Genomic DNA, 25,614 nt, shown 5'->3' on the forward strand with positions numbered 1-25,614 from the left:
CTATTATGCGGTGTTGGCTCCTGGCAGTTCAACAGCAACCAGAGTGGTGAGCCTCCTCAAAAATCCTCAGCAGACGGATAAATACAAGACACTCAAGGCTCACCTGTTGGAAAACTTTTGAACTTGTTGATGCTGAGCGGGCCAGCCCGCTTTTCTCTCTACAAGGCCTTGGTGACAGTAAGCCGTCTGAACTAATGGATAGGATGCTGGATCTCCTGGGAGAGCACAAGCCCGGCTTCCTCTTCATCCAACTGTTTCTGTGACAGCTGCCTTCTCAGGTACGGGCTGCTTTAGCCAACACCGCCATCACTGATGGTCGTGCTCTGGCTGAGGAGACTAATAGAAATTTTCCTGGCTGGTCAACAGCACTGTGTGGCCGTGTTTTTTTCTGCTCAGACATTTTCATCACTGCCTGGAGACACAACAGTCGCTGCAGCCGCAGCAGCTCCTCAACGGTGGCAGGATTACAGCCAGTGTTTTTACCAAGCAAAGTTTGGACCCAAGACCAAGTGCGGCGGGAAACGCTGGGGCCGGCGCTCAGTAGTGGCCATGTGCGTCGGCCGAACTGGCAGGCTGCTTTTCATCAAAGACTCCATTTTTGGATGGCGGCCTGTCCATGGTGTCTCCCTGCCTGCCACCCAATGACTGTTGGGATAGGCTCCAGTATCCCCGCGACCCTGAGAGCAGGATAAACGGTTTGGATAATGGATGGATGGATGGATGGATGATTCCTGTGTGACACGGGTGTGCAGAGGAGCGTCCTGCCCGCATCGAGAGTAGCTATCCTGTCCTTTGGCTACACCCCCCCCCCCCCATGGAAGCTGCTAACAGCAGCCCCATCCGCACTTGTAGCACTAGGTACGTGGAGCTGTGTTTCAGAGGACAGCAGTTCAGTTGGGACTTTGTCACGGTGAAAGTAGCCATCCCCCTCCTCGGCATGGACTACTTCTACGCCTATGGGCTGCTGGTGGATGTCAAAAAACCGCCGTTTGATCAACGCTGTCACTTTCTGTTTGTATGCATGTACTCTCAGCGAAGCGGACTCCATTAAACTGTCTAGCATGCCCTCCGCCGCAGACGATTTTCTCCAGCTTCTTGCTGAGTTTCTGGTCCTTATGCCGCCCACCTTCTCGTCTTCCAATGCCAAGCATGGAGTGGAGCACCACATCACCACCACTGGCCCACCAGTTTATGCTCGGGCTTGGCGCCTCGACCCGGCCAAGCTCACTGCCGCCAGGGAGGAGTTCGAGAATATGGAGCGTCTCGGCATCATTCACTGCTCCAACAGCCCGTGGGCTTCACCCCTCCACATCAATGCATGGCGCCGACTCAACAATACAACAACATCGGACCGCTACCCAGTCCCACACATCTAGGATTTTTCCACCCACCTGGCTGGAAAAGTCATCTTTTCCAAAGTGGATCTCGCCTGTGAATATCATCAGGTGCCCGTCCACCCACTGGATGACCCCAAAACGGTGGACATCACCCCATTTTGACTGTTCGAGTTCCTGCGCATGCTGCTTGGCCTCAAGAATGCCGCGCAGACATTCCAGCGCCTTGTGGATTTGGTGCTATGGGACCTGCCTTTTGTTTTCATCTATCTTGACGTCCTTGTCGCCAGCACCTCCAAAGTGGAGTACCTGTCCCACCTCCGGACTCTTTTCGAGCGGCTCAGCCAGCATGGGCTGATTGTCAATCCAGCCAACTGCCAATTCGGGTTGACAACCATCGACTTCCTCGGACACTGAGTCACTAAAGACGGGGCGGTACCCCTCACATCAAAGGTGGACGCCATCATGAACTTAGCGCAACCGCTCACAGTCAAGTCCCTACAGGAGTTCCTCGGAATGGTGAACTTTTACCACCGCTTTATCCCCCGAGCTACTCAATTCATGCGACCTTTGTATGAGGCCCTGAAAGGCAAGGCCACCAAACACATTGTGGACTGGTCTGCGGAGAGGGACAAGGCATTTGTGGACACTAAACCACTGACGTTCGCCATGGCCAAGGTGGCTGAGCCGTGATCCGCCCACCAGCAACGACAGCTCTCCTACATCTCGGTGATCACCACGGACCTACAGCATGTTGCTGGCAAAACCAACCTCGTCGCCAACTGCCTCTCCCGGGCCATTGTGGGGGCTGTCCACATGGGTCTTGATTATGCGCGCATGGCAGCCGACTAGGCCGCCGACCCGGACGTACAGTCTTTCAGGATGGCTGTCACAGGGCTGCGGTTAGAGGACGTGGCTTTCGACGTCTCCATGGGTCGGCACCGGCCTGTCATTCCCACTGGCTGGCAGCGGCATGTTTTTGACGCTGTACATGGCCTCTCCCACCCAGGCAAAAGGCTGTCTCAAAGACTAGTGGCAACCAAGTTCATCTGGCATGGGCTCAAAAAATACGTGCGAGACTGGGCTGACACCTGCGTGGTGTCCGCGCTCTAAAGTGCACCGCCACACCAGAGCCCCCCTGGCACAGTTCCCGGTGCCCAAAAGGAAGTTCGACCATGTAAACGTGGACCTACTGGGCCCCCTGCCCCCCTCCCATGGTTTTACTTACCTCCTCATCATGGTGGACAGGACCACTCGATGGCCAGAAGCTGTCCCACTGTCATCGACGACATCCACCGACGTAGCCTGGGCATTCATCGGGACCTGGGTCACCCGGTTCGGCACCCCATCGGACCTCTCCTCGGACTGGGGCTCACAGTTTGCGTCTGAGCCCTGAAACGCAGTTGCAGACAGCATAGGGGTGAAGCTCCACTGCACCACCGCGTACCACCCACAGGCCAATGGGTTGTGCAAGTGGTTTCATCGCTCTATGAAGGCTGTTCTTCGGGCCAGCCTCAAGGATAGCAGCTGGGTCGACAGGCTCCCGTGGGTCATACTGGGCCTCAGGACCGCCCCTAAGGAGGACCTCCAGTCCTCATCTGCTGAACTGGTTTACGGACAGCCACTGCTGGTCCTAAGGGATTTTGTCCCCAACACCACAGCTCCGTGGTCTGCAGCCCATCAATGGACCATGCTCCTGGATAACGCCAGAGCTTTCGAACCGGTCCCTACTTCACAACATGATCTCCCACAGTCTCACCTCCCTGCAAGTCTGCAGATGGCAGAATGTTTTCTTCCGCCACGACGCCTGCTGTGGACCCCTACAGCCTCCCTACGAAGGGCCGTTCCGCGTCCTGGAGACCGAAAACAAGCACTTTGTTGTGGAAGTCGGCAACAAGCCAGAGCGCATTTCCATAGATCGCCTCAAACCAGCTCACCTGGACTTGGATCGACCCGTTTGACTTGCCCAGCCCCCACAGCGGGGGCGCCCTCCTACCCTGCCCCCACCCCCCAACAAGGCCCCTAAGGTTCCTCCACCACCTGCCCTTCCCCCACGCTGCTGCAGGGTACTTAAGGCCCCTCCTGTAGGCCTTGGCACCTGTTCGGCGAAGCCATTGCGGCCAGGCCACCCACCCCCCTCCACGTTGACTTTTTTTTTATTATTATTATGGTGAATTCTGGGAGAGACATATGTAGCGGACTATATGGGCACAATTCACCATAATTGGTACACACGGGCCCTTTAAGAAAGGGTTTCCGGGTTGAGAGGGCAGAGCTAGGACTAGAGTGGTTGGGGCAGCGCGATGTTGCTGAGATGGTGATTTTGACATACACGTGTTTATGTAAGTCAAAGAGAAATTGTGTGTCTCTACTTTCCTGCAATTTCCAAAATACAGACTTTGCCAGCCTGAGTCATGACCAGGCAGGTCATTCCACAGCTGCATGCCCTTATGGCAAAAGCCCAGTCACCTTTAGTCTGTAACTGGGTCACAGGGCTACTCATGATGTTCCTATCTTTTAACTGAGTGTGGGTTTTATATGTCATTTAACCTTAAGTCTCGTTCTACCTTCAGTACCAGGTGATATGTCAGGTGACACCTTTTAGTAGGTATTTGAAATTGTGTCAACTATGTCCGAAGAAGAGCACACACTCTAAACTCCACTTGTGGTGGTAATTCTAACAAATGCCAATGGAGCCATGTCTGGTGTGCGAGCTTTATTTTTCTCTATTTCTATGTTTGTTAGAGAAATAAAATGACAACCATAAGTTTTTGTGCTCACCTGCCCTTCTTGCCAACAAAAGAAGCGAGGTATCCATGACCCTCTGTATCAAGGACAGTTTCTGTCATTTCCTGCTCCTGAAATATGGACTGTAGACCACGCACTGTTGAAGTACAGTCAGCTATAGAGAAAATGATAAAGAAAAGGGCAGAAAATTACAATTATCAATGACATCAACAACACTGACTTTCACCCTTAGCATGAGCTCCACATGAGCGTCAACATTTAGGACACAGGATGAACAACCGCCTCCAGGTAACCTTCAATGCTTTTTCTTATCCGTGTTTATCCTTTATTTTTCTGGGATGAGCCAATTTCAACAGACATATACACAGTCTGGACCAATAACAAAGCTTTATCATCTAGAGTAAGTCAGTCTTGTATACAGCTAATCAAATTCGGTGTCATACATTTGATAGTGCCGTCGGGTCCCACATGCGAATTGAGGATTATTATTTTTTTGCATTGACTTTCATTTAAAATTGAGTTTGCCACTGAAAACCACAGAATGCAATTGAAAATACGTGTAAAGTAAAATTCCTGCTTTTTTTTTCATTTTCAAGCTAACTTTACTGGATTTACTAGATCTGTCAACTGAGAATGTGCTAGAACTGAAATGAGCAGCGTCGGGGAAGATGAATTTAAAGCATGGATAGATCAACCAATAATACTGACAGATTAATTACTGAAACAATTCAAAGTGTTTGTTATAATACCACAGGCCACCGCATTTCAAGTAAGAATTGCGTTATTATTCAGTTGGGTTGTAACTACTGTTTTCTTTTTAATCTTTTTGTTAACGTATACTATTTTTGAGTTTTACTGTTTTTCATCATCTGACTCGGCGAGTTATACAGATGCACTCAAAATTTGGACTCGGCGTTGCAAACAAACCCCATATGTTGAACGCAAAATTCCATTGACTAATTGGAGCGCTAACGCTAGCTAGCTAACTCGCTAGTGACAGGCGGTAACGTGGAAAAAGGTCAAGCCTAGGATCCAGTTAGGGTTAAAGCTGCAAGTAGCGTGTGCTGTGGTGTGCGTGTGTGTGTGTGTGTGTGTGTGCACCCACAGGATAAGTTTAAGAGAACGATTGTTAAATCTAAATTTCGGAGAGAGGAATAGCACCTCTCGGCTGCCCATCTGCCTTTATACTTCATTTATATCACCCAGCGTTACTGTTTCCGAAAACGCCGTCGGGGCTACCGAGCAGAGCTAGCGACCCGGTCACGTCGCTGCGGTGAACGTGACCGGCGGTGCGTTCATCACGCTGCGCGTCCAGGACGGTTCGCATTCACGGTCATCTTACCTGCAGCAGAGAGGTTGAAGTCGAGGGTGTAATGTAGCAGTGCCATGTCTGAGTGCAACCGTAAGCCATGCCTGGGATAGGCATACAGCGAGAAAACGGTACTTGTCTGCAGAGACAGAAACACAGAGAGAGAGAGAGAGAGACACACACAGAGAGAGAGCGAGAGAGGGAGAAAGGGAGAGAGAGATAGAGTTTGTGTGCGCAGAGTCCCACCGATCGCTATGGGCGGTACCTTGCACAAGGGGAAGAGTTAGACCACGGCGCATGTACGGAAGATTTTTTTCTTTTGACGTACCACAGCTCTCGATCATCCCATTATTGCCTCTCTAGAATAGCTGTATTTTGTAATTCGTGTTTTACTGAAAGATAACCTTGCAATTGCGCGACGATCGTGGTCGATACAAAAGGATGTTTTCATATTTGTGGGTCGTATTGCATTTATTTGTTGACACTTTTTTTTTACACACGAGTGTTTACGCATTTGCGCTTCAAAAGACGTTTACTGGCTGACTAACATCTGTGTGTCACTCCACGTACTTGATATACGACTGAGGCAGGTCTTGAAAGCCACGATCAAAACATTGCTGTCATACCAGTGGGCGCCTTTTTGTCGTTTGTCCAAAGTTTTGGCATTCTTGACGCATCAGAGGTCTTTTGCACTGGTGGTGGTTAGGGCACGTCTTTACATGTGCGTCATGAGGAAGCTGCATTTGCAGATCCACCTGCACTAGTCCAAAGATTCAGTCATTTGCAGTGCAGCATTTGGCATGCACTGTTATCGCCAGATAAAGACACTACCTAACAAAGACTGAACTGCATTTCTTATGGGCGCTTTGGTGGGCAGAGGGAGTGAGGTCAGGGATCAGAGGCAGTTCTCTGCTTCAGCAGCAATTTTGGTCGCTATAAAGATAGGGAAATCAAAATCTTACCTGAAAAAAAGTACATCGAGCAAGGTTAAAGTGTACGATGCCCCAGCCCATGAAGGAGTCCAGTGAATGAAGCAGCAGATTAAGTACCAAAAACTGCCATGTCAAGAAGTAATAATAATAATAATATTGGATTACATTTATATAGCGCTTTATATTGACACCCAAAGTGCTTCACATTGAAGGGGGATGTGTTACTGGAATTAAATAGATTAAGATTCTGTAGTCAAAGAGATTCTTCATATGTGAGAGATGTGAATAGTTTTAAGCATTCCCTCAGTCCCATGCTTTATTTCTCATATCCATCCATCATCCCAAACGCATATCCTGCTCTCAGGGATGCTAGAGCCTATCCCAGCAGTCATTGGGCGTCAGGTGGGGAGACACCCTGGACAGGCCACCAGGCCATCACACACACACCTAGAATTTTAGTACGGCCGATTCACCTGACCTGCATGTCTTTCGACTGTGGGAGGAAACTGGAGCACACCCACGCAGACATGGGGAGAACATGCAAACTCCACACAGAGGATGACCCGGGATGACCCCCAAGGTTGGACTACCCCAGGGCTCGAACCCAGGACCTTCTTGCTGTGAGGCAACTTCACTAACCACTGTGCCGCAGTAAACTAGCTTGTAAAAGCAAAATATTGCTTTAAAATAAAAAAGATCACTGAGAAAAAAAATCACTATAATATGATCAGCACATATGATAGGGTTAATCAGCTCAGTAACAAAAGAAAGGGACAATTTAACAGTTATATTCGTCATAACCGTTAGAGCTTAATGACGGTTCAATCATTCAGTTTAAAGAAAAACGTTTTTATTTCAGTCTGGATCACTGCTCTTTTGGTCAGCCATGTTACGTGGTTGGTGTTACTTTGGTTGCTTTGAAAAATACAATCAGCTGTTGTATGTAATCTGCCTCAGAATACTCGAGTATCTTGTATTTACAATTTCCTTTCAGATAGAATCCCAATACATGCCCTATGGTTTCAAAACACACTCAGTATGCTCAATGAGCTTTTATATAATTAGTGCACTCTCCCACGTGATAGCAACAATTTGAGAAATTTTTCTCTTTTTAAACAAATGAAACTTTGGACAATGTTGCACAATATGGCAACTATTAAAGTTCGCAAGAATTTTGACTATGCAATACTAATGTTTTTTAGGTTATAATCATCTCTGTTTTTGATATGTTAACTGGCAAATTTCCACAATATAGAAAAAATACAATGCATAGCACTTTTGAATGACAATGTCATATTTTTCCACCTTTGACACATTGGCAAAATCCACTCCGTCCTGCTAATTGCAGTTTCCTAGGTCTTGTTCATGTTTTCTTTTTTTTATCATAGACTTCTTTTTATTCATAGACTTAATGTCGAAATCTCTGGCTTGCTACGTAGGTACTGTCACCATAACCCTACATTTTTCCTGGGTGGGTCTAAGTGCAAGGTTAGGTTAGTCTTAGTTTGAATGAGTCTACAGGTCCTACCTATGGTAAAGGACCAGAGGGTAGAAAGTATCAATCACTGCCACAGGGCATTGTTAGGCCCACAGATTGATTATGAGTTCAAGTTCAACTTTATTGCCATATCTATTTGAAAAACAATTAAATTCTTGTGCTCTGGCTCTCTCTGCCTTAACAGAAGGGACACAAGACAAAGACACACCATCTCGCAAAAATGCACTACAGAGACTATGTACACATGAATTCATACACTGTATACACAATACAGAAAAGTACACGATAACACAACAATGTAAGGTGCATATGGGTGTCTCGGCTGTTCAGCAACCTGACTGCCTGTGGAAAGAAACTATTACTGAGATGGGTGGTGTGTGATTTCATGCTCCAGTAACATTTTTTAGATGGGAGGAGTGAGAACAGAACATGAGTGGGGTGGCTGGTGTCCTTGTGATGTTTTGGGCTTTCCCTCTGCAGCAAGTGGTGTAAATATTATGAAGTTGTGACAGTTCCATGCCAATGAATTTTGCTGTTGTCTTTACAGTCCTTCATAGCAGTCTGCAGTCCTGAGCAGTCAGGTTGCCAAACCACACTGTGATACAGCCTGTCAAGACACTCTCCATGGTACTGCGATAAAAGTTAATAAGAGTTTTGGTACTCATAAACAAAATTCTTGAGATGCCTCAGAAAATACAGTGTCTGCTGTGCCTTCTTGAGGATGCAATTGGTGTTGAGAGACCATGTGAGGATGTCTGATGTGTAAACCAAGAAATCTAAAACTGCCCACAATTCAACAGTTGACCCATTGATGGAAATGGGAATGTGATTTTCTCTGATCTTTCTATAGTCAACAATGATTCTTTTTTCGTATTGACCTTTAGAGAGAGGTTGTTATTATGGCACCATACAGTTAAATCTTCCACTTCCCTCCTGTAGGCCCTCTAATCACTGTCACTTATTAGTCTAATCACTGTGGTGTCATCTGTGAAGTTAATGATGTTGCTGTCATATATATTTGGCAACAGAGTCATGTGTAAACGGATTGTACAATAGGGGGCTGAGACTGCAGCCCTGAGGTGTGCCGGTCCTAAGAACTATTGTAGATGAGTATGTTTTTCCTTTAGTACACTCCGTGTAGTAAAGCAGTTTGCACAGCAAGTGAGATAGCGTCATCTACAGATCTGTTGGAACAGTAGGCAAACTGAAGTGGGTCATGGGTAGCAGGAATGTCAAAAGGAATATAAAAAGAAAGACAGCACAGACGCCAGTGTGACAAAGGTGTCTGCTTCTGCTCAGATTATAAGGTACATACTTGTTTCCATGTACCTGGGCCCTGGTCTCTCTGGAGAATCTTTTGTGTCTTGTTTTGTTATCTGTTCATGACTACTTCCTCATCGCTTTTCACAGCTCTGGCTATTCAGAATCCCCACTCTGTACTTCCTGTCTGTCTGTATGAGTGATGTGCCTGGGGCTGCCTTCTGTGTGTGTGAGGTCTATTCTTTTTTTCAGGGCTCTGTAACATTCAGATGATGGTGATGGGACAGTGCCATTCTGTGGCACCATCTGGGGGTGCTACTCATGCTTTTGCTTGCAGTGCTGTCCCAATGTATGCTTTCTTTTTTGCACTGTTTTGTTATAACCAAGTATAGTCATTAAGTGCATTCATTGTTTTATTTCTCTATCTGCTACTTAACTCTATACATTACACACCTATAATATGCCTACCCAGCATAGAGGAGGGATCCCCCCCTATGTCAACACTCTTTACTGAGGTTTCTCCCACTTTTTGGTCCTGAAAATGTTTTTGTGAGTGTTCACTCATTTGAATCAAGGGTCTAAGGATAGAGGGTGTCATCTCTTGTTGTTTGTTTCTCACCATAGAAAGGTAACACTCTCTGAGGCTGCCACTGTGATTTAGCACAACATAAACTTGACTTTTTCCATAAGCTTGATAATAATGCTGAGTCAAGATATGCTGAAACATCAATTAATCAAAATTTCAGAAGATGTTGATGGTGTGGTGCTGATCTGTAACCATTAGAAGTATCTTAAAAAGCAAATCCACTGTAATCAAAAGCATCAAAGTCTGCATCTACCATTTCATAGTCAAAGCTGTGGAAATGAGGTGTGTTACCCACATGGCTTCCTGAGTGGTATGCCACCTCAGTTCCAATGTCAGAGAAATTTGTGTTTGGTGGTAGATCATTAGCATTGACTTCCAGATTAGTGGCAGAACCTGCCCCTAGATAGCCCATGGCAGAAGAAGCAGCAGCACCACCCATTAGCAGATACACAGCTCTCACCGATTGGGCGTTATTGGCAGTGCCATGGCGTAGACACCCGACTAAACTGGTACTTCCCTTGTTCCTCTTTATATGTGGAGACTTCCTGTCTGTAAGAATAGAATAGAATACACTTTATTTGTCATTTGTACATACATACAATGAAATTCCCTCTCTGCATTTAACCCATCCTAGCTGTGTCGCTAGGAGCAGTGGGCAGCCACCATGCAGCCCCCGAGTACCAACTCCAGTTGTTTCTTCCTGTTGCCTTGGTCAGGGGTACAGACAGGAGTATTAACCCTAACATGCATGTCTTTTTGATGGTGGGAGGAAACCGGAATGCCCGGAGGAAACTGTGGGAAATAAATTGTTTAAGCATCTACAATCAATAGGCTTATTTTATACAGTGTGTGATATTTTTATTAATCAAGAACCAAATGCTGGACTATAATTATAGGTAATCGATTATTTTTTACATTGCTTAGATAGCTGCTTAAAGTCCATGTGTAACAGAACAAAGGTAGTCATATAAAGTGTCTTCTCCAGGTGCACAAATAAAGGCCTACTATTGACTACTGGTTGATAGCAGAAGAATGTATGGGAGATTCACTGCGCGTAGCAGGTCTGTATACACTAATTGAAGAAATGGCCTTGGTGGGATGAGAGCTGGAAGACATGAGATAAGGGGGAAGTGATGTCACCAATGCTCTCAAGCAAAAGATAACGCCAGTGTGTATGAAAAAAGTGTTTGCCAAAAAAGGGGGCGATCAAAAACGCAGCAGAAGGCCCACACAAGGGGTTGTAGAGAGGCCCAGCAGGACATTTGTGGCACCCACTTCATTAATCCATACTTTGATCTCAGATGTGCATGGTCAGGACCGTTGCACAAGGAGGGGAAAGTCATAAAAAGGATTCAAAGGGCCTGGTGGTCACCTTATTTAGCAGGGATGGTGGACCACGCACTACACAATTGTGAGATGTGTGGCATATAACAACAGAAAGGCCTTGTCAGTGCCAATTGGGCACATTCCACCACCTGATGGACCATTCAGACATATCATGATAGACTATATGGATATGATCGCGCAAGTGCAAAATAAAAGATACATGCTAGTGGTTGTGGACAGATTCAGTAGATGGGTGGAAGCCATACGCACTGCCAAACCAGATGCAACATCAGTGGCAAAGTTTTTGTGTAAAGAGGTGTTTCCCAGGTTCGGCATACCAGACAAGATCAGTTCAGACAATAGGGCACATTTTGTATTAAAAAACAATGGCATTGGTCACCAAAGCATTGGGAATTAGATGACGGTTTGGATGTGTCTACCATCCACAGTCACAGGGGATGGTGGAAAGGGCTAATGGCAGCCTAGAAGCAAAGATAGCCAAAATATGTGCAGACAGCAACGGCAAGCTTAATTGGGTGGAAGTACTGCCTTTGACTTTAATGAGCATGGGAATGTAGACCAGCAGAAGCACGTATCTAACACCGCATGAAATGTTAATGGGGTGCCCCATGCCAATACCATATCTCAGGGGTCCCTATAATGGGCCTCCGCTTGAGCAACTCCAGTAGGAGTTGGCTAACTATGTGCAACACCTAACCTCAATACATAAGACTATATTCCAGCAATTGAAAGGTGCTATTGTGCAATTGAAAGGAGATGGGGTGTACATCAAGGTGTTCAAGAGAAAGTGGAACAAGAAAAGGCATGAAGGACCCTATAAGGTGATTCTGATCACTCCCACTACACTCAAGGCTGAAGGTAAGACTTTGGTGTCATCGCAACCAGTATTGCAGAGCTGAGGAACCAGGATGAACACTAAGGGACGTTGGAGAGGATCTATAAGGAGCAACGGAAGGACAGGCTGAGGAAGTTACACCTCAGTGTGATGGAGACAGTGAGGAGGCAGGGCAAAGTGAGACCATGGCACCCACGCCATAGGCTAGGATGCGGCCTCTGAGGGGGCATGTGCGTGCTATTAGTAATAGGTTTGATAATCACCTTACTAATAATCCTATCACCTGAAGGACATCCCACCAATCGCACCAAGCAAAGCCTAATTGAGAATTGCTATGAGACCAGTCTGACAGAGGTGCAGCAGAACTATTTAATGCAACAGAACTTTTGGTGGCAATATGTTAACTTTTGGAAAGGACCTGTATTACAACCAACGATTTTTTTTAACTACACTAACACTGGACTAAAGGCATTAGCTGGGCAAGTCCAAGCCATATCACAAATGACATGGCAGAACAGGATGGCATTGGATAAGCTGCTAGCAGAGAAAGGAGGAGTCTGTGCAATGTTCGGTGATGCTTGTTGTACATTCATCCCTAATAACACTGCTCCCAATGGCACATTGACAAGAGCCATGACCCAGCTTGACAATCTGGCGATAGAACTCAAAGAGAATGCTGGTCATGGTATATGGGACATTGACCTTGGGGTGCACTGTTTGCCAAGATAGGGTATAGCTTTGATAATAGTGCTGTTGACGATTACTCTATGTTGTTTAGTTCCATTACTCACAGCTGTGGTTAAACGGATGATGGGTGCCATTTGTGGACAATTTTTTTATGTCTGGACAATTTCAGGTGACCCCTGCTATCCCCACAGCTCCCTCTGCGGAGGGCAGTCTGATTGATTTGGATGTTTATGCACATACAGGGGACCACATTGCCAACTACACCATTTGCAAGGTAGTGGACACAGAGACATAGATACTGGCCTAAGTGAGACAAGACATGGAGTACCCCTGCCCCTTTCCTGATGTTTATTAGGACAGTCTGGCCAGTGTCATCAGGAGGGTAGTGGTGCTTTCTTTTCTACCTGACCAGACACTTTTTTGATGGTTTTGAGGAATGGGAGGTGACATTCCACATCTCGAAGACCAGTCTGTGATGCTGGAAGTCGGCACACCCAGGTCCCTGCCTTTGCCTGCTGCCAGGCCTGCATTGCACCCTACCCCAATGCTCATCCCTGCGGGTTGTGGGTCCACAGGGTGGTGGCTCCCATGTTGCTTTTTTGGGCTGGGCATGACCAGGCTCCATGGGCCAAGGCCCAGACACTTGCCAGTGAGCTCCCTTCCCAGATCTGGCTCCAGGAGGGGGCCCCAGTTTCCCTTTTCCGGGCGAGGTGCTGTGGCTCTGCTTTTGTAATTTCATTGGGTTTCTTGGGAATCGCTCTTAGTCTGGCCCCTCTCCTGGGACCAGTTAGCCTTGGGAGACCCTACCAGGGGCTACTGCCACGATAACACAGCTCTCAGGATCACCAGGACACCCAAACCCCTCCACCGCGTTAACGTGGTGATTCTCAAAGTTGCCAGGAAGTGCTGAGGGAAGCATGGGAGTTTTACCAGCCAGTCTACATGTGCTTTGTGGACTTGGAGAAAGCTTATGACCATTTACCCCGGGGTACTCTGTGGGGGGTACTGCAGGAGTATGGGGTACCAGGGCAGTTGCTACAAGCCATCAGGTTCTTGTATAACCAAAGTGAGAGCTGTGTCCACATTCTCGGCACAAAGTCAAACACGTTTTCGGTGCATGCCAGACTCCGCCAAGGTTTTCCCTTGTCTCTGATTCTGTTTGTGATATTCATGGACAGGATCTCAAGGCGCAGCCGAGGTGAGAAGTGTGTCCATTTTGGGAATCTCAGAATTGCATCTCTGCTTTTCACAGAAAATGGTGGATTGCTCCCTCCAGGTTGGAGATGAGTTGTTGCCTCAAGTGAAGGAGTTCAAGTATCTCGGGGTCTTGTTCACGAGTGAGGGTAGGATAGAGCAGGAGATTGACAGGCGGATTAGTGTAGCATCAGCAGTAATGCCGATGTTATACTGGACTGTTGCGGTGAAGAGGGAGCTGAGCCAGAAGGGAAAGCTCTCAATTTACCAGTCAGTCTTCGTTCCAACCCTCAGCTATGGTCATGAGCTTTGGGTAGTGACTGAAAGGGTGAGAGCGCGGATACAAGCAGCTGAAATGAGTTTCCTCTGTAGGGTTTCTGGGCTCAGCCTTAGAGATAGGGTGAGGAGCTCAGACATCTGGAGGGGGCTTGGAGTAGAGCTGCTGCTGCTTCACGTCGAAAGGAGCCAGTTGAGGTGGTTCGGGCATCTGATTAGGATGCCTCCTGGGTGCCTTCCTTTGGAGGTTTTCTGGGCATGTCCAACGGAGAGGAGACCCCAGGGTAGACCCAGAACTCGCTGGAGGGACTGCATGTCCAATTTGACCTGTGAACGTCTTCGGATCCCCCAAGAGGAGCTGGAGGGCATTGCTGGGGAGAGGGACATCTTGAGTGCCCTACTTAATTTGCTGCCACTACGACCCGACCCGAAAGAAGTGGCTGATGATGAGATGAGATGAGATGAGATGAGATGAGATGAGATGAGGAATGGGAGGTGGATGCTTCCATCTCTTATTCGCCCCAACCAATTGCTGAACTTTTTTCCACATTTACTAGAAAAACTATAGTTGTAAAAAATGAACCTGTCTGTATTTCTGCTGAGTCCACCTGTCCCTACACTGCAGTATTGTATGCTAAGTATCGGTTCAAAAAAGAACTGATAATTCAGTCTTTGATGTATCCTGAACCTATGTGGATGCCTGCAGCTTTGGATGAGTTTATGTGTCGATATGCTGTAATTGTCACTCAGACGAAGTTTGAGGTTGTGAACATTCAGGTAGCTGACGACATCATGTCACAGCACATCCCTACAGCTTACAGTGGAAATTAGACAGCCTTCCAGGGCAGACAGAAGAATCCGAGCCACTGTGCGTCGAATGTGCTTGTAACCTCTCCACAGTGGTGGCCCTCATGTGGGTTGAAGTACAGAAGATCTTCTCTTCCCCTCCATTAATCATCTCAATTATATTCATCACAATTATAATATTTTCATTACGATTATGTTGTTATGTTTAGGTGTGTATGTTGTTCATGTCATCACATGTTGTACTATCTTTGTTTACCGAGCCTTGTCTTTTAGTAAGTATATATTTTGATGTATTTGACTGCACTTTGATAAAATTTTGATCTCACCTTAGACCTTGATCTGATTTTAGCTTGCCCGAGCATGTGCACAGCATTTAGCCAATTTTGGAAACAGAAGTGTAAGTATTTTGGCGTCATTGTGAGTTTACATTACTATTTATGTAATCACTGGATCTATGCAACAGGTTGTAGGCTTTTAAGTGGTCACCCTATGGAGGGTCGGTTGGTAGTAGGGGGCCGTGGGGAATTTTACCAGTGTTACAAGAAGACATAGTTGTACTGGGTTTTTCGCCCCTGCCTACAACTGTTAATTTTTATTCACTACTGACATTTTTTTTTATGTTTAATGAGTGTACTTTTCGTATGTTGATAATTTGGACATTTTAACTGATGTGACTTCAAAGTCACAAGGGGGAAATGTGGGAAGTAATTTGTTTAAGCATCTACAATCAATAGGCTTATTTTATACAATGTGTGGTGACCCACATCTATATAACTAGAGACATTCACCTAAGAGGACAGTGTACCTTTAAGGGAAGAGGCGAGGGGTCAGATAATGTACGTCCGCTTCCGGTACGGAGTTCAGTGTCGTTGTCGAATGTATGACATGCAAAGTTGGAGCTAGTAAACTACCTCGACTACGTCTACTCTCACGTCTCCTGTCTCGTTGTTTTCTAACTCCACACTGGTGACCCCGACGTGATCGAACTACTAATACGAGTATGTCTGACAACGACGACGCCGGTGCTAACAACATGGCTATTGCTAACGCTAGCATTTACACCGCTACTGTGAAGCTACCCGACTTTTGGCAGCATAATCCACGGCCGTGGTTTCAACATGTGGAAGCCCAGTTCCAGCTGAGAGGGATAACGCAGGATGCAACGCAGTACTTCCACGTAGTGGCGGCGTTAGACGCATCGACAACGGCGCGAGCAATGACACTGCTGGAAGCTCCGCCAGCTGCTGGCAAGTACGATACTATAAAGACATTCCTCCTGAAACTATTTGAACTGTCGGAGCTGGAGAAGGCAGACCGTTTACTGTCCCCGAATGGCCTCGGCGACGGCAAACCGTCTGAGTTAATGGAAAAAATGCTGTCTGTGCTGGGATCGGCTGATCCGGCCTTTCTTTTCACACACATTTTTCTGAGGCAGCTCCCGCACCTGTACGCACAGCACTGGCCAGTTCTCCTCTCGCCGCCTCCAAGGACTACCGTTCTCTGGCTGCTGAAGCAGACAGGGTTTTCCTGGCCAACCGGCAACAGTTTGTGCATGCCCTGCTACCCCGCCAGACCGCCCCACCACCACCTGTGTACGACTATATGGACACCGCGGCTGCGGTGACAGCCCGCCGCCAACCTGACGACGGGCTCTGTTATTACCATGCCAGGTTTGGGGCAAAAGCAAAACGGTGTCGCAAACCCTGCAGTTACCGGGTTCAGGGAAACGCCAAGGCCGGCGCTCGTTAACGGCTATGGGCGCCGGCCGTGACTGCAAGCTGTTGTTCATCAGAGACTCCTTGTCGGGCCGGCGGCTGCTGGTTGACTCTGGCGCTCAACGCAGCATACTACCAGCACAAGCTGTGGACACGATGACCGACAGTCACGGCCCCCAGATGGACGCCGCCAACGGCACGTCCATTCGGACGTACGGTATCAGACATGTGGACGTGTGTTTTGGCGGCCGACGTTTCGGCTGGGACTTTGTGATGGCTGCTGTATCCACCCCGCTCCTAGGTGCGGATTTCATCTGTGCTTTCAACCTGCTGGTGGATGTTAAAAACTGTCGCGTGATTGATGCCGTCTCTTTTGCGTCATACCCCTGCACGCTTGGGGGCGCTGGAGCGCTGTGCCTCGCTAACACACTCTCCACCGGGGATCCATACCAACGCCTGCTCGCCAATTTCCCCGAGCTCACCACACCCACCTTCTCCTCGGCGGTGGCCAAGCACGGCGTGGAACATCATATCACCACAGTGGGGCCCCCAGTTTACGCCCGGGCCCGACGCCTCGACTCGGCCAAGCTCGCAATAGCCAGGGAGGAGTTTTCGACTATGGAGCGCCTCGGCATTGTCCGCCGTTCTGACAGCCCGTGGGCTTCCCCTCTTCACATGGTTACTAAGGCCAACGGGGGTTGGCGCCCGTGCGGGGACTACCGTCGCCTAAACAATGCCACGACCCCCGACCGGTACCCCATACCGCACATACAAGATTTCTCTACCCACCTGGCGGGCGCTGCCATCTATTCCAAAATCGACTTAGTGTGGGGTATCACCAAGTGCCGGTCCACCCACTGGATGTCCCAAAAACGGCTGTCATCACACCCTTTGGGCTCTTTGAGTTTTTACGTATGCCTTTCGGCCTTAAAGGGGCGGCGCAGACGTTTCAGCGCCTTATGGATTCTGTGCTCCGCGACATGCCATTTTTGTTTGTGTACTTAGACGACATCCTCGTGGCCAGCGCGTCGGCGGAGGAACACATGACGCACCTCAGACAGCTGTTCGACAGGCTCAGCGAACACGGCCTCATCATCTACCCAGCTAAGTGTCAGTTCGGGGAGTCGTCCATCACCTTCCTCGGGCACCACATCACTCCACAGGGGGCCGTTCCCCTCCCTGCCAGGGTTGAGGCTGTCACCATGTTCCCCTGCCCCCGCACTGTACAGTCGCTGCAGGAATTCCTGGGCATGGTGAACTTTTACAACCGTTTCCTGCCCCGTGCCGCCCACATCATGCGTCCCCTGTATGAGGCCCTGCGGGGTAAGAAGTCTAAGGACGAGCTGGACTGGTCTTCGGGGATGGACGAGGCTTTTGTGGCCGCCAAGACCGCGCTGGCCAACGCTGCGCTGCTAGCTCACCCGTCGCCTGCCGCTCCATAGCCCTTATAACGGATGCCTCCGACTACGCCGTGGGGGCCGTGTGTGAGCAGTGGGTGGGGGGGGCTGGCAGCCGTTGGCGTTCTTCAGTAAACAACTCCGTGAGAGCGAGCGCAAATACAGCACCTTTGATAGGGAACTACTGGGTCTCTTCCTCGCAACCAGACACTTTAGGTTCCTATTGCAGGGCCGACAGTTCACCGCTTTCGTGGACCACAAACCGCTGATGTTCTGTATGGCCAAAACCTCAGAACTGTGGTCTGGGCGTCAGCAGCGCCATCTCGCGGCGGTTTCCGAGTTTACCACGGACATACAACACGTGTCGGGCAAGGATAACTTCGTCGCCGACTGCCTTTCACGGGCGGTTGTTAACGCCGTTCACTTGGGACTCGACTACGCCGCTATGGCAGCGGACCAAGCCAAGGACGCGACCGTTCAAGACTACCGGTCGACCCCTACGGCGCTACGGCTGGAGGACGTGACGTTCGACGCGGCCAACACCACCCTCCTCTGTGACATCTCCACCGGTCAACCGCGCCCCCTGGTGCCTACATCCTGGCAGCCCCGAGTTTTCGACACCGTCCACGGCCTTTCCCACCCGGGAGTGAAGGCCTCGACCAAGCTGGTGAGCGTCAAGTTTGTTTGGCCTGGGCTCCGTAAGGATGTTAGAGCCTGGGCCGGCTCGTGTGTGGCGTGCCAACGCGCCAAGGTGCACTGCCATACCAAGGCCCCTTTGGCGCCGTTTGTGGTTCCAGAGAGGCGGTTTGACCATGTCAATGTTGACCTGGTGGGTCCCCTGCCCCCCTCCCGTGGTTATACGTTCCTCCTCTCTATTGTGGACAGGGCCACCAGGTGGCCAGAGGCTATTCCCTTGTCCTCCACGACGGCAGCAGAGGTAGCACGGGCGTTCATCGGCTGCTGGGTGGCCCGTTTCGGCACACCGGGTGACATCACGAGCGACCGGGGCTCCCAGTTTACCTCGGATCTCCGGACGGCGGTCGCTGAGCACCTGGGGATGAAGATCCACCGCACTACGGCGTACAACCCGCAGAGCAATGGACTTTGTGAGCGGTTCCATCGGGACATGAAAGCCGCTCTGCGGGCAAGCCTCACTGGCTGCGACTGGATGGACCGGCTCCCATGGGTCATGCTCGGCCTGCGTTCGGCCCCGAAGGAAGACCTCCAGACCTCCTCCGCTGAGCTGGTGTATGGCCAGCCCCTGCGAGTTCCGGGGGAGTTTCTTCCGGATGCTACGGCTCCCTGGTCGGCCGCCTCTCACCTCAGTGCGTCTCGGAGCGCTGCCGGTGCCTTCGCTCCCGTTCCGATGTCTCAACACTGCCTCCCCGCTGCAGCCCCCATACGACGGGCCCTTCCGCGTCCTGGAGGCGGGGGATAAGAATTTTGTGGTGGACATGGGGGGCAGGCCGGAGCGGGTCGCTATAGATCGTCTCAAGCCCGCTCACTTGGACATTGGGGAGCCAATGCAATTGGCCCTACCCCCGCGGCGGGGACGCCCTCCTAGGTCGGCCCCGGCACCTGCCTCTGTTCCTGCTTCGGCCCCACCTATGGCCCGGGTTTCGGCCCCATCTGTTTCCCCTCCTGTGAAGCACAGCCATTATGGCCGCAGGGTCCGCCCCCTGACTCGTCACTTGTTTTCCCCGTGACTTTGCACTATGTCATTGACTGTTCTGTTGTAGAGTCTATTTTTATGTTCATGACTTGCGCTTTTGCTGTTTTGCATTGTTTTGTGTAGGTGAATTCTGGGGGGGCCTGTGTGGTGACCCACATCTATATAACTAGAGACATTCACCTAAGTGGACAGTATACCTTTAAGGGAAGAGGCGAGGGGTCAGATAATGTACTTCCGCTTCCGGTACGGAGTTCAGTGTCGTTGTCGAATGTATGACATGCAAAGTTGGAGCTAGTAAACTACCTCGACTACGTCTACTCTCACGTCTCCTGTCTCGTTGTTTTCTAACTCCACAAATGTGTGATTATTTTTATTAATCAAGAATGAAACGCAAAGAATCAAAAGAATCCAAATAATTGTAGGTAATCAATTATTTTTATTAACTATATGAGAATTGTGGAAATAATAGTGATGCCACCCAATGACTGCTGGGATAGGCTCCAGCATCCTCGGGACCCTGAGTAGGGATAAGCGGTTTTGGATAATGAATGAATAAATGAAGGAAAAAAAAGGAACTGTAGTATACTGACAAGACCACTAGATGACAGTCTGTGCAATAGGCCACATTAAGTCACTGCTACTACTTTCAGCTGCTCCCGTTAGGGGTCGCCACAGCGGATCATCCGTTTCCATTTCTTCCTGTCCTCTGCATCTTCCTCTGTCACACCAGCCACCTGCATGTCCTCCCTCACCACATCCATAAACCTCCTCTTTTGCCTTCCTCTTTTTCTGTTCCCTGGCAACGCCATATTCAGCATCCTTCTCTCAATATACCCAGCATCTCTCCTCCACACATGTCCAAGCCATCTCAATCTTGCCTCTCTTGTCTCCAAAATATCCAACCTGAGCTGTCCCTGTAATATAATCGTTCCTAATCCTGTCCTTCTTTGTCACTCCCAATTAAAATCTTAGCATCTTCAACTCTGCCAGCTCTGTCTCCTGTCTTTTCGTCAGTGCCACTGTCTCCAAACCATATAACATAGCTGGTCTCACAACCATCTTGTAAACTTTCCCTTTAACTCTTGCTGGTACCCTACTGTCACAAATCACTCCTGACAATCTTCTCCACCCTGCCTGCACTCTCTTCTTCACCTCTCTTCTGCATTCCCCGTTACTTTGGACAGTTGACCCCAAGTATTTAAACTTATATGCCTTCTTCACCTTTACTCCTTGCATACTCACCATTCCACTGTCCTCCCTCTCATTCATGCATAGGTATTCCGTCTTGCTCCTACTGACTTTCATTCCTCTTCTCTCCAGTGCATACCTCCACCTCTCCAGGCTCTCCTCAACCTGCACCCTACTCTCGCTACAGATCACAATGTCATCCGTAAACATCATAGTCCACGGAGACTCCTGCCTGATATCATCCATCAACCTGTCCATCACCATTGCAAACAAGAAAGGGCTCAGAGCCGATCCTTGATGTAATCCCACCTCCACCTTGAACCCATCTGTCATTCCAACCGCACACCTCCCCATTGTCACACTTCCCTCATACATATCCTGCACCACTCCATACTTCTCTACAACTCGTGACTTCTTGATAAACGAGGCTCAGCATTTTCGGTTTTTATTTTTCAAAGCCCTCCAGCATGCCGAATTTTGCCACAAGAGGACAGTTACATAACCTCACATGAACAGGAACAACTTTTGGATCTGTGGAAACATAAAATCCGGATGAAAATCTGGGTATTTTTCTGTGAAAATCGGTAAAAACCGAAAATGCTGAGCCTTGTTCATACAATACCACACCCCCTCCCTCGACACCCTGTCATAAGCTTTCTCTAAATCCACCAAGCCCTTCTCTCTACTTCTCATTCAGCATTGTCAAAGCAAACATCGCATCTGTAGTGCTCTTTCATGGCATGAAACCATACTGCTGCTCACAAATCGTCACCTCTCCTCTTAACCTAGGCCACATTAAGTCAAGTCAAGTCAATTTTATTTGTATAGCCCAATATCATCCGCAGTGCCTGGGACACCAGTAGGATTGGAAACCCAGAACAATGTCTTAACAAGAAAATAATGCTGTATGGTGAGATATGATCTAAAATCAAAGGTGTGGTCTAAGGTTAAGCTCCACAATAGGAGGACACAAAAATACAGTATAAATGGGAGTGCTTTAGACAGGTTGTTCAGTTGCTCCATGGACCAGCTCGGTATATTGTTGTACCCCTTTGTGGACAATTAACAATAAACCTACTCATATCAGACTTGTAAGTATTGGACATTGATTTATTGTCTCTTGAACCTTGATTAATTGACTTTGATTCAGAGTGTGTTGAGAAGAAAATTCTCCCACAAACCCACGAAGACATGGGGAGAACATGCAAACTCCACACAGAAAGGACCTGGGGCGGCTTGGGGTTCGAACCCAGGACCTTCTTGCTGTGAGGCAAAAGTGCTAACCACTGAGACACCGTGGGTAATTTGAAATAAGACACAAGTGTTATGAGTTATCCAGGGATTTGAAAACAAATTGTTTCTTGATTAACACAAGTCTCCTTTGGTTGAGCTGGGTCTTTTTGTCTCTTCAAAACCTTGTTTGACACATCGATGCACAAGCAGAGTTGGGCAGTGAAATAACGCATCCTCAACTCACTTTTCTCCCTTTGTGAGCCATCTCTACGAGACCCTTGAGATGACGCCTCCACATCACTGATAGGTGGAGTTGGCAGGTCTTTCTCTGTGGTTTGTTCTGGCACCAGATCGTTGAGATGAATGCCAGGGGTTGGTACTCGATGACGCTTACATGGATGCAGAGGTGATGAGACACTCTGTAGGAAACAGTGATACAGTTTCAAAAAGGTGCCGGTTTGTCCCAGACTAACACAATTTCTTCATCCAATGGCTGTCAGGAATACAAGGATATAACATGTTAATCTTATTTTACTCAAAATGACAAATAGGTACTCTCCACACTGCAAATGAATGTTAACAGAGAAAGCACCACTTTAGGTACAGAAAGAAATATTAAAATTCAACACAAATTTATAATTCCATCAATATAAAATAATGATTAAAACAACTTGGCTTTAGAAAGACCCCATGGATGGATTAGTCAACAACTTGATAGACTGGGCAGGCAAAGGTATTATCTTGCTTTAAATAATATATTTAACTGTAGCCTAGAAAATCATGCATTACCATATATTATATTCCATTTTGGACAATGAAATATGTTTCTATGGTAAAGATAACTTATTGACTCACCTCTTTGACCTTTTTCAGCATATTCAGCCATTGACTGTAAAAAGAGGGAAATCTGATTTCATCATTTGCATCATTTCATCATTTCCATCAAAACCATGCATGTACAAGGGATAGGCGAGCTCCACAAACTTGTTTTATTGTTGCATTGGAGTCTCTGAAGAGCTCTCAGCTCTGGTTTGTATTAGCACACTCCACGTACTACTAAAGAGAGTTTGTGGGGGGAAAAGGTGGAGCTGTTGGGACGTGCAATGCAAGGAAGTAAACATTCAATATATTGAATGGGGTTTTGTTTTTTAAGAACTGTTTTGGCAACCAATGGTTGGGAGTGGATTTAATTGGCAATGTGAATTGTGAGCAACGATGCACAGTCTACTGATTACATCATTTGGCAGCTTGCCTCTCCAAACGGTATTGAAATTCCACATTTTGATGCATCAAATTCTACTAAAACAAGGTAATTGGTTCACGCTGTATGGTGTCAGTATGCTATTTTTTACCCCAAATATTCAAATCGTCCAACCTGCATTCTTCAGGGGTGTCAGCCAGTAGCAGCAGATACTTATTATGGGGGAGGATCAGAGCAAAACAGCACTCCCTGCATCCACCAGATGGTAATTTGGGCAAATCTAGGATCTCCTTTCCTTGCACGATTGCCTCACAGCTGTTTTGCAGCACCACCACCTGGTCAGGCGGCGACATTGCATCATGGCACACGAGCAGACTTCCTTCAGCTGTTAGTTGGAGAAATCTCTTCTTCCATTGTTTGAAAATGAACCCCCCTAGATACGAGTAATGGATGGAAAGTGCAAGGACAAAGAGAACAATAAGAAATTGGTGGAGAAAGAGCAAACATAAATGGCAGGGGGGAGCTCACCCCTGTTATTTATGTTTGCATTTATGTTTGTTAGATACATTGCTATAATGCTGTGATGGCATAACATTTCAAATGGTAAACACAAAACAACCCCACAGCATGTTGAAAGGATTGGGCATCATCACAATGACAATGCTAGCGATGGCAGCAGTGTGCTGCTGGATTAAAGCATGAACACTAATGTCAGCCTCTCATCCTTTCTGATTAGAGAGTCAAATGGTTGAAGGATCAAGGGGACTGCGGGTTGGGGGCTTGACCAATCAGATAATGTTGAGCAGCGCATTCATGCATTGAAATAATCACAAGCCACACATCTGGATCTGCTCAGATCATATCAAATACCCACCTTGGTGGTAGAGATATGAATCAGAGTACATGACAGAATTACAGCCATCTAAGATGGGCTATGTGTGGAAATGCAGGGAAGAGCTGCATATTCTGTACCATATTTACAGTGACTCTGTACGTGATGTGCCAGCTGAGTGATGAAAAACATTTAAAACACCATCTGACAGCTGGGGATTTAGTCTGGTCTACTAATCTATGTACCGTAATTGTATTTGTTGCCATTTCAGCCTTTCGTAAGCCTTCATACGGTATCACGGTTGTATCGGGGTTTGTCAGGTTCAAGTCGTAAGCTCGGCTATTGTACCCAGTGACAATCTAATCAAGTAAAGGGTTTTGTTCCACAACGCTATACATCATTTTTAATAAACAAATGCTCTCTTAAATCTATGGGTGAAGAGTTGGAAAAGAATAAACCTTGAAAATAAAACTATTTTGCAAGTAGTAAAGGTTCCAAAATGTTAATGTAAGGTAGTAATGTAACTAACTTCAACATTAGCCCATTACATTATGTATTTTATTTTTATGATTTATCACTTAGTTGTTGTTTGTTTTCCCCCCAAAATGGCAGAAATCTCATTTTGCATATTTTGTGAAACTGTCTTCCATAACTGTGAAGATTTCTTGTGTCATGCTAATAGTATTGGGTTTGGACAAACACTGAGTTTTCAATTCAAAATAACTTTATAGTTCTACTGAACAAATATTTAGCAACATCGACAAATATATTTGTAAGATACAGCAAAATTACAGCAAATCCAATAACGTTTAAAAGGGTTAAGGTACAATGAAATTAAAAATGCTAGCTAAAATATAAGAATTTGCATTAATTCTTAACGTTATCTGTCTTGAATGTGATGCAGAGAGAGTGTTGACAAGTAAAGCCTGATGTCATATGCATAATGAAATCTGGCGAGTGGCCTACGAGGCTCTTCCCTAAGTAATTTATTTAGCTAATTACTGTTTCTTCGTAATTACTTTGGATGGTCCCAGCACTTTTTTCTGATCTTAAACTAGATGAATGAACATTTTCTATAACAAGCTGTTTTAGAAGGAAAAGAAGAAGCAAAACTGAATTCAAACCATGATCAGGATAAATGGATGAAAGCTTTGGGAAAATGCAAAACTATAACGGCCATGCTCCCAGTCACAAGAGTCAAAATAAATCACTCTGGTCTGCAAAATGTCACCGCAGCGCTGCCAAATGTTCAATGAAGGGAGAAAAACCCACCATACATCCTGAGCGCTCCATGGCGTATCCCTGAGATGCTCATGTTGGCAGGCTGTCGCTAAGAATGATGGCTTACAGAGATGGACTGGGAAGACCAGAGAGAGGTTGGGTGAAAAGTGCATAATGCTGAAGCGTAATCCCCATTCGGCTGGGACGCTGCCTGCACGCAGCCGCGGCTCAGCAGTTTGGGAATGAGAAGAAGTTGAAAAGAGATGCAGTCAGGTATAAATTGCCATAGTGCGCAGCACGTATAGTTTGCATGTGTGTAAGTGTAGCATCTAGTCATGACTA

General features: G+C 47.5%; 1 protein-coding gene across 1 annotated transcript in view; it reads right to left on the reverse strand.

Annotated features, from left to right (window-relative positions):
- The window catches only part of sms (spermine synthase), a 31,885-nt gene extending 26,332 nt beyond the window's left edge, over window positions 1–5,553 (reverse strand). Inside the window, exons 1-2 of the mRNA XM_056284972.1 lie at window positions 5,425–5,553; window positions 4,116–4,236 (exon numbers count right to left, since the gene is read on the reverse strand). Coding sequence (XP_056140947.1) covers window positions 4,116–4,236; window positions 5,425–5,470 — 167 coding nt within the window. The 5' untranslated portion in view covers window positions 5,471–5,553. The remainder of the gene's footprint in view (window positions 1–4,115; window positions 4,237–5,424) is intronic.
- Window positions 5,554–25,614: the final 20,061 nt, after the last annotated feature.

This window comes from Lampris incognitus, chromosome 8 (assembly GCF_029633865.1).
Source record: "Lampris incognitus isolate fLamInc1 chromosome 8, fLamInc1.hap2, whole genome shotgun sequence".
Lineage (NCBI taxonomy): Eukaryota > Metazoa > Chordata > Actinopteri > Lampriformes > Lampridae > Lampris > Lampris incognitus.